This window comes from Hemiscyllium ocellatum, chromosome 5, assembly GCF_020745735.1.
Source record: "Hemiscyllium ocellatum isolate sHemOce1 chromosome 5, sHemOce1.pat.X.cur, whole genome shotgun sequence".
Classification (NCBI taxonomy): domain Eukaryota; kingdom Metazoa; phylum Chordata; class Chondrichthyes; order Orectolobiformes; family Hemiscylliidae; genus Hemiscyllium; species Hemiscyllium ocellatum.
Genome location: NC_083405.1, coordinates 113,660,254 through 113,675,250, shown reverse-complemented (window position 1 = coordinate 113,675,250; position 14,997 = coordinate 113,660,254). Strand labels below are relative to the sequence as shown.

The 14,997-nt window shown below is 39.6% G+C and overlaps 1 protein-coding gene across 4 annotated transcripts in view; it reads right to left on the bottom strand.

Annotated features, from left to right (window-relative positions):
• LOC132815828 (disco-interacting protein 2 homolog C) overlaps positions 1-14,997 on the bottom strand; it is a 608,767-nt gene that overhangs the window by 79,856 nt on the left and 513,914 nt on the right. For all 4 annotated transcript variants that reach the window (XM_060825111.1, XM_060825113.1, XM_060825112.1 and 1 more), the window contains 2 exons: positions 12,864-12,975; positions 2,306-2,415 (listed from right to left, as the gene is read on the bottom strand). In XM_060825111.1, coding sequence (XP_060681094.1) covers positions 2,306-2,415; positions 12,864-12,975 — 222 coding nt within the window. The remainder of the gene's footprint in view (positions 1-2,305; positions 2,416-12,863; positions 12,976-14,997) is intronic.

The window sequence follows — 14,997 nt, the reverse complement described above, 5'->3', positions numbered from 1 at the left end:
CACAGGCTGTTGCACATAGCTTGGTAACACAAAAAATATATTTTTGTTTCCTTCCTGCTATTCTTTCCCTCTTACCGGAGTAGCCAGCTGATACTAGGGCATTGTCTCACATGTGCTAATACATAATTAAGACATCTATCTTTGTTTAATGAACACAAATTGTATGTATTGACAAACTTTTCAATTCTGGCTGTGTTCCAATTGAGCCTCATTATGGATTCACCTGGATAAGCCAAAAACTTTCCAGTATAAGGCATTCAAAAGCCAACATAAACTGGAGTTGCCATTGGTTTATTTTTGTTCCCATGATAAGTCATGGATACACAGGTCAACAGTTACGGCCCAATCACTGACCCTGGTGAGACCAGCCAACTTAGCATAAAACTGCAATCAGACTTTGAAACATTCCTGGTCTGTGAAATTTAGATCAACACCATGCAGTGATCCTCAGTGGATCATTATATAAAATTTAAAAGTATCATTTATTCTATTTTAAAAATAATCAGATGAAACATATAAATGTTACAAATATGCTCATGAATACCTTTAGCACAAACATTAAAAAAATGATAACAAAAAGACAAGGAAATGCATTGCATGCAATACAAGTCTACAAAACCGATGTGCTGACAGGCTTTACAATATAGATAACAAATCCTTTGTTTATGAATTTGCAAAGATACTTCTGAAACAAAAGTATTTTAAGATCTTTAGGCCTAAAACTAACACTGGCATTATTTTGTGACTGAACACAATGTCTTTTAAAAAAAACTTCTAACAAATTCTAATATAACAAGTAAATCTTTGTGCTAAGTTGTCTCAAAACCGAATTTCAGAAATCAATTACATTGCCAAGATATGTCTTATATGTACCATAGTCTTATTTAGAAATTGTTGCACTGGTACGAAGCCACATTAAAAAAACACATTTTGTTTTACTATCTGATTACCCAACAAGTCGGTGTAAAGAAAATGCATTTCATGATCTAATTGTTTATCCAGCAGTTACCAAGGCAGTATGCCAGTGCAAGGGTTGACAATAATCTTAATAACGTAGAGGTATTAACACCAAACCAAACTGCTCAGTTTTTAAAATAAATCTAAAATAATATGGTTCGGTGAATAAACAATGTTATGAAAATGTCACCTGCCCCAGTTTTGATGGAACTTTACCGTTTTTGGAGTGGAATTTTGGAAAGTGTGTCAAATGCCCAATTTTAAAAATAAAGATCAGTTTTCAGCTTACAAAATAAACTTCATAAACTTTAACTTTTTTTAAACATTATTTTTCATCATCAACAATCTTAGCATCAGAACTCATCTTGTGAAGCCAACCCTTACCTTTACACTGCAACATGTCTGGTTTTGGTTTTATAAAGAGGCAATTCTAAAAATGATATTTACAGAGGGACAGTGATTACGTAATGAGTGAACCATTCTGGTAGGACGTGTATAAGTACTTAGTATTACCTTTAGCAAAAGAAAGCTATTTTGTTAGAAAAAGGTTTACAAGATGTTACAAAGTTGTCCAATGATAATTAAGATTAACAATAGCCTGAAAGATGCAAAACAATCAAAATGGTTCACCAATCAGAAAGCTCATCACATGGACTACAAAAAATGATGAATCGTTTTTATGTTATAAAGAAACTAATAAAAATACAAAATGGTACAATGTAATTTAGCTTAATTTATACAAACAAAGCTTAAAGCTAGCCACCACACAAATGCAGTATTATTTAGCTACTCAAATCCACGTCAGGGCACATATCAGAGAGCACAAAACAGATATTAAGCATGAATATTCTCTCCCCAACTTTTTTTTAAAAACCTTTATTCACTGTCACAAAATCACAAACCAGCAGAGTGAAAAAGTGGAGACCTGCAACCAGACTTCCATTAGCATCACTCTGAAAAACCCCTGGAAGTTTGCGATCAGGTTTTGGTGTCTCAGCCAGAAAGGTAGGACTTCTAGAAAGCAACTTTCCTCTCTAAGACAACTCAATTCAGCGGGTGGGCACACAGATTCTGTGGCCTCCTGTATCACAGTGCAGCACATTTGGTCCACTGTATCCAAAATATACATAAACTGCAGATAACTGCCTTAACTTGGATTCAAGTAACCACAAATGTTCATGATTCTCTGTCTACATCCCTTTGTTCCTATCTTTACTTCACTCATTACAAGTATAATTCTGCAGATTTCTTTTGGTATGCAGACAAGGTGTTTCATACAAATGAAAGTGACTTTTTGAAAAGACAAAGACTCATGAGACAGGAGACAAAAGCTTCAATGTTATCTTACCTTCACTCCTGCTAGCATTCCTGTCGTAGATACACTAAAGTCAAGGTAAGCCAAAGTGTCAGGATTGGAGGGCTTATAAATCTGGGCAGGCCGTCTCTTTGGCAAATCATCTGGAAACAAATTAATACACTTAAGGGACTGGACCGCAGAATATGAGTGGTCATTCAGCAATGCAAGGTATAAAGTAACATTTGAGAATACCATTTGAGAGGGCTAACAGGTTCCACCAAGCCATCCATCAAAATCACTCCAATACACTGTTTGGAAAGTACAAGAATGTATTTTGCATTCTATACATCCTATTTTAGCTACACAATATAATAAATTTTGGTGTACGTATGTGGCATTTAGGTTCAAAGGTTTCTGGGATGTTAGCAACAACATATTTTTATTGAATGTTCAAGCTAATAAAGCAAGAGCACAATTGACCAAAGTAGACAGCAAGACATTAGGTTCAAAGTCTTAGACCAGTGCAGAAGGCAGAATAGTTTTTCCTAGCAGAGGCATCAAATCAGTTAAGGAGAACAAGCCAACTCAGCAGGCGTAGTTTCTAGGCGATGGAATTTCTAGGCCAGGTGAGTTTAGAGAGGTATTTTCAAGGTGCCAGAACTGAGGAAGTATGGGCCATCAGAACGGTGAAATGTTCAGTTCAATGGACTCAGAAAGGAACTGCCAAAAATAAAACAAACAGATTCAACAGTTTAAGTGAAAGAAACCAGGAAGAGTCAATTCAGAAAAAATTTTAAAAGCTAAGATAGGTGTGATATTTCTCTGGAAATGAGACTTTCTAGCGGATAGCACTGGAAAACAGATTGAAACCTTTTTGTGTCAAGGTATTTCTTATTGTCTTCTATACATTTTTTTTTAATAAACTGAAAATCTGTTAGTTCAAGAACATTTCCAGCCTTGTATGAATTATGTTTCGATGACAAACCAGCACGGTAACCAAATGTTAAGGTTAAGTATATCCTCTGTCAAACCAGATTCCTGAAGAAGGGCTCATGCCCGAAATGTCGATTCTCCTGCTCCTTGGATGCTGCCTGACCTGCTGCGCTTTTCCAGCAACACATTTTCAAACCAGATTTAATTCAGGAAAGTACTATCCAGTACTATCAACACCTGGGATCATACCAGAGTGGACAGCACTGCCTAAGGTTTACTGAGGACAGAAGGTGGGAGGTCAGCTAAGAATACTTAGGAGTTGTTAAATCTAATGGTAACAAAGGCATGAATGAGTGGTCCAGCAACAAATTAACTGAGATGGGGTGAAGCTAGTCAATGATATGGAGTTGGAAGTAGATGGTCTTAAGTGATAGCTTAAATATGTGGTTTTATATGAAATCAAGATTACGCAGAAATGTATTTGGTTTCAGGTATTTGTGAGGGAAAAGGATGGAAAAGGTAGCTAGAGAATGTAACTTACAGCATAGATGGAAGACAATGGTTTTGTGGTTTAATTATTCATTATTTAATGGGAGGAAATGTCTACTCACCTCCAATACTGGATTCAGATGAGGAGGTCTGATAATTCAAGAACAGTGAAGGAGTTGAAAGGAGTGTTCATGCGAGAGCACTAGGGTGCTGTCAGCATTCATGAAAGCGAAAGCTGTGCTTGCAGATGATGGCAGTGAGAGGCAGCCTATAGACGAGAAATAAGAGGAAGCCAAGGCAAGCACTTCCTCAGAGATAACGGTGCAGGAACAGGAAGAAAAACCATTGCAAGTGGTACTATGATGTTATTATTAGACTATAATTGGAAGTGCAATTCCTCCCAATTGTATGACAGGGCTGGAAGCAGATGGTGAGGTAGACCATATCAAAGGCTGCAGACAGATTGGGAAAGACAAGGAAGGTGTGCTTCCCTTAAAAAGTACAAATATGCAGTACACCATTCGTAACTTGATAAGAGACATTTCTGTACTGTGCTAGGGGTATAAACTCAATTGAAGGATTCAAGTTGGAGGTCATGGCAAGAAGGGCACAGATTTAGAAATGGACAATGTTCAAGGACTTTAAGGGTGACAGGCAGAGTGGAGATGGGACATTAGTTAGCAAGGGCAGTGGTGTCAAGTGTTTTTTTGAGGTAGGGGCGATTTCTGCAGATTTGAAACATAAAAAAATGACAGTCCCAGATGAGAATTGGTCAACAATAAATGCCAATGGATCACAGTGGAGGCAGGGTGGAATGTTGTGTGAGTCGGCAGTTTAGTGGGAACATGTTCAAGAGAACTGGAGAAAGACCTCATTGACAAGATGCACTCAGGGAGAAGTAGGGTAACACGGCAACCAGGGAAAACTGTCACATCAGGGCGAGGGTTTTAGGGGAAATGGTGCGGATAAGGTTGAAGGGTGATAAGTGGGAGGGTGGCAGTGAATGGGAGAGTCAGGGTTAAATTGGGGGAGGGTCCAGAAGGGAACAGTTGAATAGGGGAATCTCAGGAAGTGACAGGGGACACTCCAAAATGACAATGGCTACATAACAATACAGCAATGTTAAATGAGATGTCTCATGAATACACACAGCATAATAAAAATAAATTACAACATTAATCAGAGAAACTGGCATAAGAACATTTTAAAACGAAACAATTTTAAGCAGGGCAATTTAAAACTACAATAACCAATGGGCTTGATCTATTGCGTGTGGAGGGAATTCTAATTTTCTAAATAACTGTCTGACAGACTTTTGCAATTTTTCAAATGGGTACAGAAAATGACCAATAAACCAGCAATTGGGTAATTTCTTTAACACTGATAACATCAAATTTCAAAAATGTCAGAAGAAAAAATATTGCCAAACAAATTTCAGAACATTGAACTGGGCAAAACCCAGTGATTAAGTAATTGCTGAATTTTAAAGATTGGCTTGCAGCTCCCTTTCCCACGTTGATATGCAAGACATAAATAACACAGATTGTGCTATTTAAATTGAACTTTGAACCCCTGAGATATCCTTGTGAAAACAAAGGGTGACCTTATATGGTAAGTATAAAATGTGAACTGCTGGATGTTAGTTTAGTTGATTGCCATTTGGGGTGTGAGTAAATAAACCAACTCTGGTAATTCAATAAATTAATATGACAGGTTACATTGAAACAAGTAATTCTGCAAGAATATCTTGAAACCCAATAAAATGTTAAAATCCATTCAATTCAATGTCTTCGGCATCTGTCACAAAGAATTTATCAAATTCAGTTGGAGTTACTTTGGCCATGACATCAGTGGAAGGGAGCCACTCTGGTTCACATTTGGTAATTTCTTGTTCAGAATCATCCCTCCACAAAAATCACCTTCCTCTCCATCCACTGAATTGAAAATTCTGCACTTTTTGCCTGGCCTATGCACCAGCAATATCCCGCAATTTGATGACAAAATAATGCAAAGTGACCGAGTGGGGCAGCACACATATATTTCCACCCAAATAAACGCAAAAATACAGTTGGTGCTGGAGATCTGAAATAAACGCTTGAAAGTGCTGGAGAAACTCAGCAGGTCTTGCAGCATCTGTAGACAGAAAAAAACAAGTTAACATTTTGAGTTTGATAATGACTCTTCGTTAGAATCCCAGTCTCATCATACTGGACTCAAAACGTTCTTGCATATTTCCTCTCCTTGGGAAGATTTCCTCTCAATCGACCAATCTATTTCATTTCACGTAAACACGATCCTTGAATAACTTGAAGCACACATCCAAAATTTAACTGTGGATGTTAGGTCAAATATTAAAGCAGTTTGGCTGTTACATCGCTATGAGTGTCTTTTGGTTTCCTCATTTGTACAAGATCAACGCATGTCCTGCACTAACAAGCTCATTCCTGATGAAGGGGTTATGCCAGAAACATCGATTCTCCTGCTTCTCAGATATTGCCTAATCTGCTGTGCTTTTTCAACACCACAAATCTTGACTAACAAGCTCCATAATTTGCATCAGCTACTGGGATACATATTCCATGAATTATCAGTCCACAACTCAACTCCATCTTCATTTATTCAACACTGTCTTGGACATGCACAAAAACCAGGAACAATTTTTAACATGGGAGTTTTGTTCTATCATCCATTCAGGCTACTAAAGCTGTGTATCTAGAATTCTTGTACCCTGTGGTTTTCACTAGAATAAGTTTCCACTCCACAATTCAATGGCTGGGCGAATTGCGTCATTTTGTTCATGTTGCCAACATGACACAATGGGTTTTTGCCAGTATCTGTGGATGAATCACTGGCAAGTGCTAGCTTTTGCAAAGATCATTTGGTAGTCTTAGAGCAATCATGATCTTTCAGCTCCATGGGGCAGCACGGTGGCTCAGTGGTTAGCACTGCTGTCTCACAGTCCCAGGGTGCAATGTTCAATTCCAGCTTTGGGCAACTATCTGCGTGGAGTTTGCACGATCTTCCCATAGGTGTTCCAGTATTCCCCCTGCAGTTCAAAGATGCCCAGGTTGGGTGGATTAGCAATGCTAAATTGCCCATACTGTCCAGGGTTGTGTAGACTAGGTGGACTAGCCATGGGAAATGCAGGGTTACAGGGTATGATTCTAAAGTGATTACACCAACTAGGTGTTGATCTGAAACTTTGACTGTTTCAGAGTTCGATTGGCCTCCCTGACTGCAAATATATTGTTATGACACAGGATCCTGCTTAATTTAAGCCAGCAACACAGAAAAGATTTATCCCATGTAGTACAAGTAATCTGTGCAAATTCAAGAGCCAAGAACTATTTAAAGTAAAAATTAACAACTTTATTTCTTAAAGATTACATTAGATTAGATTCCCGACAGTATGGAAACAGGCCCTTCGGCCCAACAGGTCCACACCGACTCTCCGAAGAGTAACCCACCCAGAACCATTCCCCGATTCTATATTTACCCCTGACTAATGCACCTATGGGTGTAGAAAACTCTAGAGTATGGGCAATTTAGCATGGTGAATTCACCGGACCAGCACATGTTTGGATTGTGGGAGGAAACCCAAACAGACACAGGGAGAATGCGCAAACTTCACACAGACAGTCACCTGAGGCAGGAATCGAACCCAAGTCCCTGGCACTGTGTGGCAGCAGTGCTAACCACTGAGCCATCATGCCACCCCACCTGCTACTTAATAGTATAAAGTATACCAGAGAATAATTAACTAACAACTATTTACAACTCCTTGCTCTAACCTTATACCCTCCCCTTCTACAATACTAGTCCGATAAAACCCCCAATTAAAGTTTACCAAAAATTCAAGTTTCAAAACCAGCCAGACATCAAATCTACTCTTTCTCGGTCTTCTTCTTTTTAGGAATTTCTATTGCACAGGTGACTGATCGATTAGCGTACCTTTAAGAGAGCTTTTTTTTTGGAGTTCTGCATCCAACTGTTCAGTTTTCCCCAGTGTTATACTCCAAACCATCGGATTGTTTCATTGGTTTTTAATATTGTCAATAAACTAAATTCAAACTTGATTGGAGTTTGGTTTTTTGGGAGGTATAATTTAAACTGATTGGCCTAATTTGAATACATTTTTGTCTCCAGGCATTCAGCTACCTGAACTGGTGCCCCACATGCTGCATTGCATCTTGTTGAGAATACATGGTGCTGTCAGGTAGTTCTGTTAGCTTTTAACTTTCTGAAAAGGTGCAGTACACCCACATCTTCATAACAATATGCATTCGATTTCTGCTGACAATGTAACCATTCTGATTATTTTCAAGGACCTATATCAATACAAGGTCATACAATACAATCTCAAGGTCAGGCCAGTTCTTGTAGCTCGTTTGATGCTGGGCAGCTCCTTTATGGTGGATTCTTTCTTCTTTCACTCTCAGATCATGAGGATATCATATCTGTGCTGAAGAAGGGCATGATGGAGGCCTTGAGCAGTGAGGCAATATCAGCAGAGCTCAGAAATTGGAAGGGTGTGGTAACAATGTTGGGGCTATACTATGGGCCTCCCAACAGCAAGCATGAGATAGAGGTAAAAATATGGAAACAGATTATGTAAAAATGTCAAAGCAACAGGGTGATACAACGTTTTAATTTTTCAAACATTGAGATTCACTTAGTGTTAAAGGTCTTGAAGGAACAGAAATTGAAGATGGCATCCTGGAGAGTTTTCTAGAGCAGTATGTAAATAGTTCAACTTAGGAAGGGGCCATATTGGATCTGGTGTCGGGGAGTGAGCCCGGCCAGGTGGCTCAAGTTTCAGTAGGGAATTACTTTGGGAATAGTGATCACAATTCCGTAAGTTTTAGAATACTTATGGATAAAGACGAGAGCTGTCCTAAAGGAAGACGCTTAAATTGGGGGAAGGCCAACTATACCAAAACTCGGCAGGAGCTGGGAAATGTAGATTGGGAACAGCTATTTGAAGGTAAATCCACATTTGATACATGGGAGGTATTTAAAGAGAGGTTGATTAGGTTGCAGGAGAGACATGTTCGTCCGAAAATGAGGGATAGAAATGGCAAGATTAGGGAACCATGGATTATAGTGAAATTGTGAGACTAGCTAAGAAGAAAAAGGAAGCATACATAAGGTATAGGCGGCTGAAGACAGACGAAGTTTTGGAAGAATATCGGGAATGTCGGACCAATCTGAAATGAGGAATTAAGGCGGCTAAAAGGAGTCATGAGATATCTTTAGCAAAAGGGGTTAAGGAAAATCCTAAAGCCTTTTATTCATATACAGGGGAACCTTGATTATCCGAAGGACACGGACTGGTAGTATTTCATTCGGTTAATCAAATTCTGGATAATCAAATAGCTGATAACATAGTCTAGCCGAGCATTGGGACATAATTTGATATTTGGATAATTGAATGCTGGATAATCAAGGTTCTTCTGTATAAGGAGCAAGAGGGTAACTTGAGAAAGGGTTAGCCCACTTAAGGACAAAGGAGGAAAGTTATGCGTGGAGTCAGAAAAGAATGGGTGAAGTTCTTAATGAGTACTTTGCATTGGCATTCACTGAGAAGAGGAGCATGGCAGATGTTGAGGTTAGGGATAGATGTTTGATTATTCTAGGTCAAGTCAGTATAACAAGAGAGGAAGTGTTGGGTATTCTGAAAGGCATTAAGGTGGACAAGTCCCCAGGTCAGGATAGGATCTATCCCAGGTTACTGAGAGAAGCGAGAGAGGAAATAGCTGGGGCCTTAACAGATAACTTTGCAGCATTCTTGAACATGACTGAGGTCCTGGAGGACTGGAGAATTGTGAATGTTGTCCCCTTGTTTAAGAAGGGATAATCCAGCTAATTATAGATCAGTGAGCCTGATGTCAGTGGTAGGGAAGCTGCTAGAGAAGATATTGAGTGATAAGCCCATTTTCTTCCAAATGGGAATAGATCCCATCAGTGATGGGAAATAGGGCTTTGTGCAGAGAACGTAATGTCTTACCAAATTAATAGTATTCTTTGAGGAAGTGGCAAAGTTGATTGATGAGGAAAGGGCTGTAGATTTCATATATATGGGCTTCAGTCAGGCATTTGATAAGATTTCCCCATGGTAGGCTGATGGTAAAGTTGAAGTTGCATGGGTCCAGGGTGTAATAGCTAGATGAATAAAGAACTGGCTGGGCAATAGGAAACAGAGAGTAGTGATGGAAGGGAGTTTCTCAAAATGTAGACTTGTGACCACCGGTGTTTCACAGGGATCTGTGCTGGGACCACTGTGTTTGTGATATACATAAATGACTTGGAGGAAGGTATAGGTGGTCTGATTGGCATGTTTACAGCTGACATGAAGATTGGTGGAGTAGCAGATAGTATAGGGGACTGTCAGAGAATTATAGACAGATTGGAGAGTTGGGTACAGAAATGGCAGTTCGAGTTTAATTTGGGCAAATGTGAGGTGATACATTTTGGAAGATCCAATTCAACAGTGAATGGAAAATGGAAAAGTCCTGGGGAAAATTGATGTACACAGAGATCTGGTGTTCAGGTCCATTATTCCTTGAAAGTGGCAACGCAGGTCAATAGAGTGGTCAAGGCGGCATATGGCATGCTTTCCTTCATCAGATGGTGTATTGAGTACACAAGTTGGCAGGTCATGCTACAGTTGTACAAGACTTTGGTTCAGCCACATTTGGAATACTGCATACACTTCTGGTCGCCACATTACCAAAAGGATGTGAATGATTTGAAGAGGGTGCAGAGGGGGTTCACTAGGATGTTGCCTGGTATGGAGGGTGCTAGCTATGAAGAGAGGCTGAGTAGATTAGGATTATTTTCATTAGAAAGACAGAGGTTGAAGTCTACAAAATCATGAGATATATATACAGGATTCATAGCAAGAAGCTTTTTCCCCAAAGTGGCGGACTCAATTACTAGGGGTCACGAGTTCAAGGTGAGAGGGGAAAAGTTTAGGGGAGATTTGATTTGAAAGTTCTTTATGCAGAGGGCGGTCAGTGTCTGGAACACATTGCCAGCAGAGGTGGTAGAGTGTCATTTAAGATGTATCTGGACAGATACATCAATGGGCAGGGAGCAAAGCGATACCGATCCTTAGAAAATAGGCGACAGGTTTAGGTAGAGGATTTGGATCGGCGCAGGCTTGGAGGGCCGATAGGCCTATTCCTATGCTGTAATTTTCTTTGTTTTTTTGTTCTTCTTACACTCTTTTCACCAATACTGAAGTCCCTCGCTGCAGCAAACGTTACTAACTTTAGCTTGAAAGCAGCTTTGTACCTTATTCTTTTTGCTAAAGGATCCATTTTTGTTCATTCATCACCACGTGCAGTTATTGGCTTGATTGCGCTTGCCAATTGAATTGAACTGAATTTATTGTTACATCTACCGAGGCACAGTGAAAAGCTTTATCTTGTGAGCATTACAGGCAGATCACAGAGTTAAGGAGTATAGATAAGTAAATAACAGGCAAACAGTGGCAAAAACAAAAACACAGGTACAGGCGAATGTTAAGTGTTTGTGAGTCCATTCAGTATTCTAACAACAGTAGGGTAGAAACTGTTTTGAAACTGGCTGGTATGTATGCTCAGGCTTCTGTACCTTCTCCCTGATGGTAGAGGTTGTAGAACAACATTGCCAGGGTGCTGGCGACCTTTATATGATTATTGAAGCATGCATTTCTCAGGTGAAAATTAAGGTGGACTCCAATGTGCAAGCATACCATTTATTAGCAGAGGAGGAGGATTGACTTGTTTGCTGAGTATACACCTAAAGATGATTTCTAGTGCAAAAAAAATTGGATCATCACATATCTTGCGATCTACTGTAATCTTTATTTTATCCTTAAATCACTATGGATGCTGTGGTATAAATTTTACATAGTTAAATATCACAGTTATTCATCCAAACTTTCTTGTATGACTTTAAACACTTTACACCAGAGCTTCCCAAACCTTTCCGAGTGTGACCCCCATTTGAAGGCTTGAAAATTGTCATGAAAAGCCAGTGTGATAGTAGAAAAAGTGGGACATCCAGGGGAAATAGGGGCTGTGGGGGTGTGGCAGAGTCTGCTGCAGAGGCGGGGCTGCAGAGGTGGAGCTCCAACTGAGCGACAGGAGTAAGCACCACAGGAGTAAGCACCACTCCTGGAGTAAGCACCACTCCTGGAGTAAGCACCACGCCTGGAGTAAGCACCAATCCTGGAGTAAGCACCAATCCTGGAGTAAGCACCACTCCTGGAGTAAGCACCACAGGAGTAAGCACCACTCCTGGACTAAGCACCACAGGAGTAAGCACCACTCCTGTCGCTCAGTTGGAGCTCCACTTTGTCCATCCCTGTCTCAGAGCTAAAGCCAACAGAATTTTAGCCTGTATCAGCTCTTCAGCTCATGACCCCTATTTTGGGAAGCCCGGGCTGACACAATGAACCATTAAACAACCTTCTCAGTCTATCAAAAACTGCCATTCCCTTTTAAACTCTAATGAAACAAACTAAAATGAGTTATTATAAAGTATGGCAAACAATGGCCATTTTTTATGTAAATACACATGGCAGTGCACTGCAAAATTGACATCTGTCCCATAAACACATTTTTTTTCCCAAATTGCTTTCAATAATTAAAACTTCTTTTTTCCTTAATTGCTACTGCAAAATGTCTTGGCCATCACCCTTGTTTCTCAAATATCAAACACAACAATACTGCCTGAACCAAAATGTAAAATGTTCAACTTAATATAAGATTGTTTCTCATCTTGTATGTGTTTTTAATACACTGTCTTGATATTTACTCAAATGATTTAACACTTTTACAGGGCATTAAAATACTTTCAACACTGAACAGTTACACAAAATTAAGACAATAAATTAGTTTGTACTAATGATTCATAGCAAAATATGAGTGGATTGGACCGTGAAAAAAATAACACAGGCATTCCCATACATTAGGCTCCTGTAAATAAAGCTCCATTTGATTCATAAATATTTGATTTAATATCTGACAATGCAGCGTCATCATTTTACCAACAGGTTCTTAAAATGCATCACTGAATGTTTATGCATCATGATGGAAGCCTATAAAACTGGATATTTTTCTTTTAAAACAACCTACCAAGGACGGAATGGAGTGCAATACTGCCTCTTGCACTTAATCTCTGAACCCACATTTCCTACCTGTGTCTAAAACAGGAGGCCATGTTCTTACATCAACTGCTGCTCCTGCTTCCCGCGACCTTAGAAGTTTTACTACCAATTGCGATGTCATTATACATGCTGATCTGCTGACCTGCAAAATAATGAACCTATTAGTTAAGCAATGCACATTTGAAAGACCAAATTGATTCATCACAGCAAATGTGTGTTCATTTGCAATAAAGATTTGGAGGGGCATAAATGTAAAAAGTAATTTTTTTAAAATTTAAATCCTCTCAGGATACAGATATTGCTGGTAAAGGGAGCATTCATAATACACTCCTGGTTTACCCAATTATAGCTGTGGGTACTGAGTGGCTTCAGAGAGCAGTTAAAAATTTATTGCGTTTGTGCGGGAGACTAGAGTCACACTGATCCGATTTGGTAAGGCAGTCAGTTTACCTTCCTTACGCCACATTTATAATTCAAGTGAATTTTAATGACAATGCAATAACTTAATGTTCACTTTTACTATAAATTAAAAACTCTACTAAGCTATGACAGATCCAAAATGAAGTCATCACTCTATCCCTGATTAAATGAGTGAATACATAAACACATTTTAGAAATATATATAAATAAAATATATAGAACAAACAAAGTCTGAGAACAAAAGAATGATTACAAGTGAAAAGTATATTTTACTCTTTGGTTACAAAGCAAAATGAATGAATACACTATACTCTGCACAATGTAGCTATAGTTCATAGAACATTACAGCGCAGGGGTCCTCCAGCCCTCAATGTTGCGCCGACCTGTGAAATCGATCTTAAGTCCATCTAACCTACACTATTGCATTTTCATCCATTTGTTTATCCAATGACCATTTAAATGCCCTTCAAGTTGGTGAGTCTACTACTGTTGCAGGCAGGGCATTCCACACTCTTACTACTTTCTGAGTAAAGAAATGACCTCTGACATCTGTCCTATATCTATCACACATCAATTTAAAGCTTTGTCCCCTCATACTAGCCATCACTATCTGAGGAAAATGGTCTCACTGTCCAATCCTCTGTTCATCTGTATGTCTTAATTAAGTCACCTCTCAACCTCCTTCTCTCTAATGAAAACAGCCTCAAGTCCCTCAGCCTTTCCTCATAAGCCCTGCCCTCCATACCAGGCAACATCCTGGTAAATCTCCTCTGCACCCTTTCAAGGCTTCCACACCCTTCCTATAATGCGGTGAATGCAGTGACTAGAACTGTACACAATACTCCAGGTGCAGCCACACCAGGGTTATGTACAGCTGCAACATGACCTCATGGCTCCGAAACCCAATCCCTCGATCAATAAAAGCTAACACACCGTATGCTTTCTTAACAATCTATTCAACCTTGGGGGCAACTTTCAGAGATCTATGCACATGGACATCAAGATCTCTCTGCCCATCCATACTACCAAGGATCTCACCATTAGCCCAGTATTCTTTATCCCTGTTACTCCTTCCAAAGTGAATCACCTCACACTTTTCTGCATTAAACTCTATTTTCGACCTCTCAGTCCAGCTCTGCATCTTATCAATGTCCCTCTGTAACTCACAACATCCTTCACACACGAAACACAACTCCACTGACCTTAATGTCATCCGTAAATTTTCTAACCCACCATTCTACATCCTCATCCAGGTCATTTATAAAAATGACAAACAGCAGTGGCCCTAAAACAGATCCTCACGGCACAACAGTGAACTCCAGGATGAACATTTTCCATCAACCACCACCCTCTGACTTCTTTCAGCTCGCTAATTTGATGGTTTTAACAAACAAATCAATACTATTAATGCATAGAGTCATAGATATGTACTTAAAAATTTGTTGCTGGAAAAGCGCAGCAGGTCAGGCAACATCAAAGGAACAGGAGAATCGATGTTTCGGACATAAGCCCTTCTTATGCCTGAACCATTGATTCTCCTGTTCCATTGATGTTGCCTGACCTGCTGTGCTTTTCCAGCAACACATTTTTAAGCTCTGATCTCCAGCATCTGCAGTCCTCACTTTCTGATAGAGATGTGCAGCATGGAAACAGACCCTTTGGTCCAACCCACCAGATATCCCAACCCAATCTAGTCCAACCTGCCAGCACCTGGCCCATATCCCTCCAAACCCTTCCTATTCAT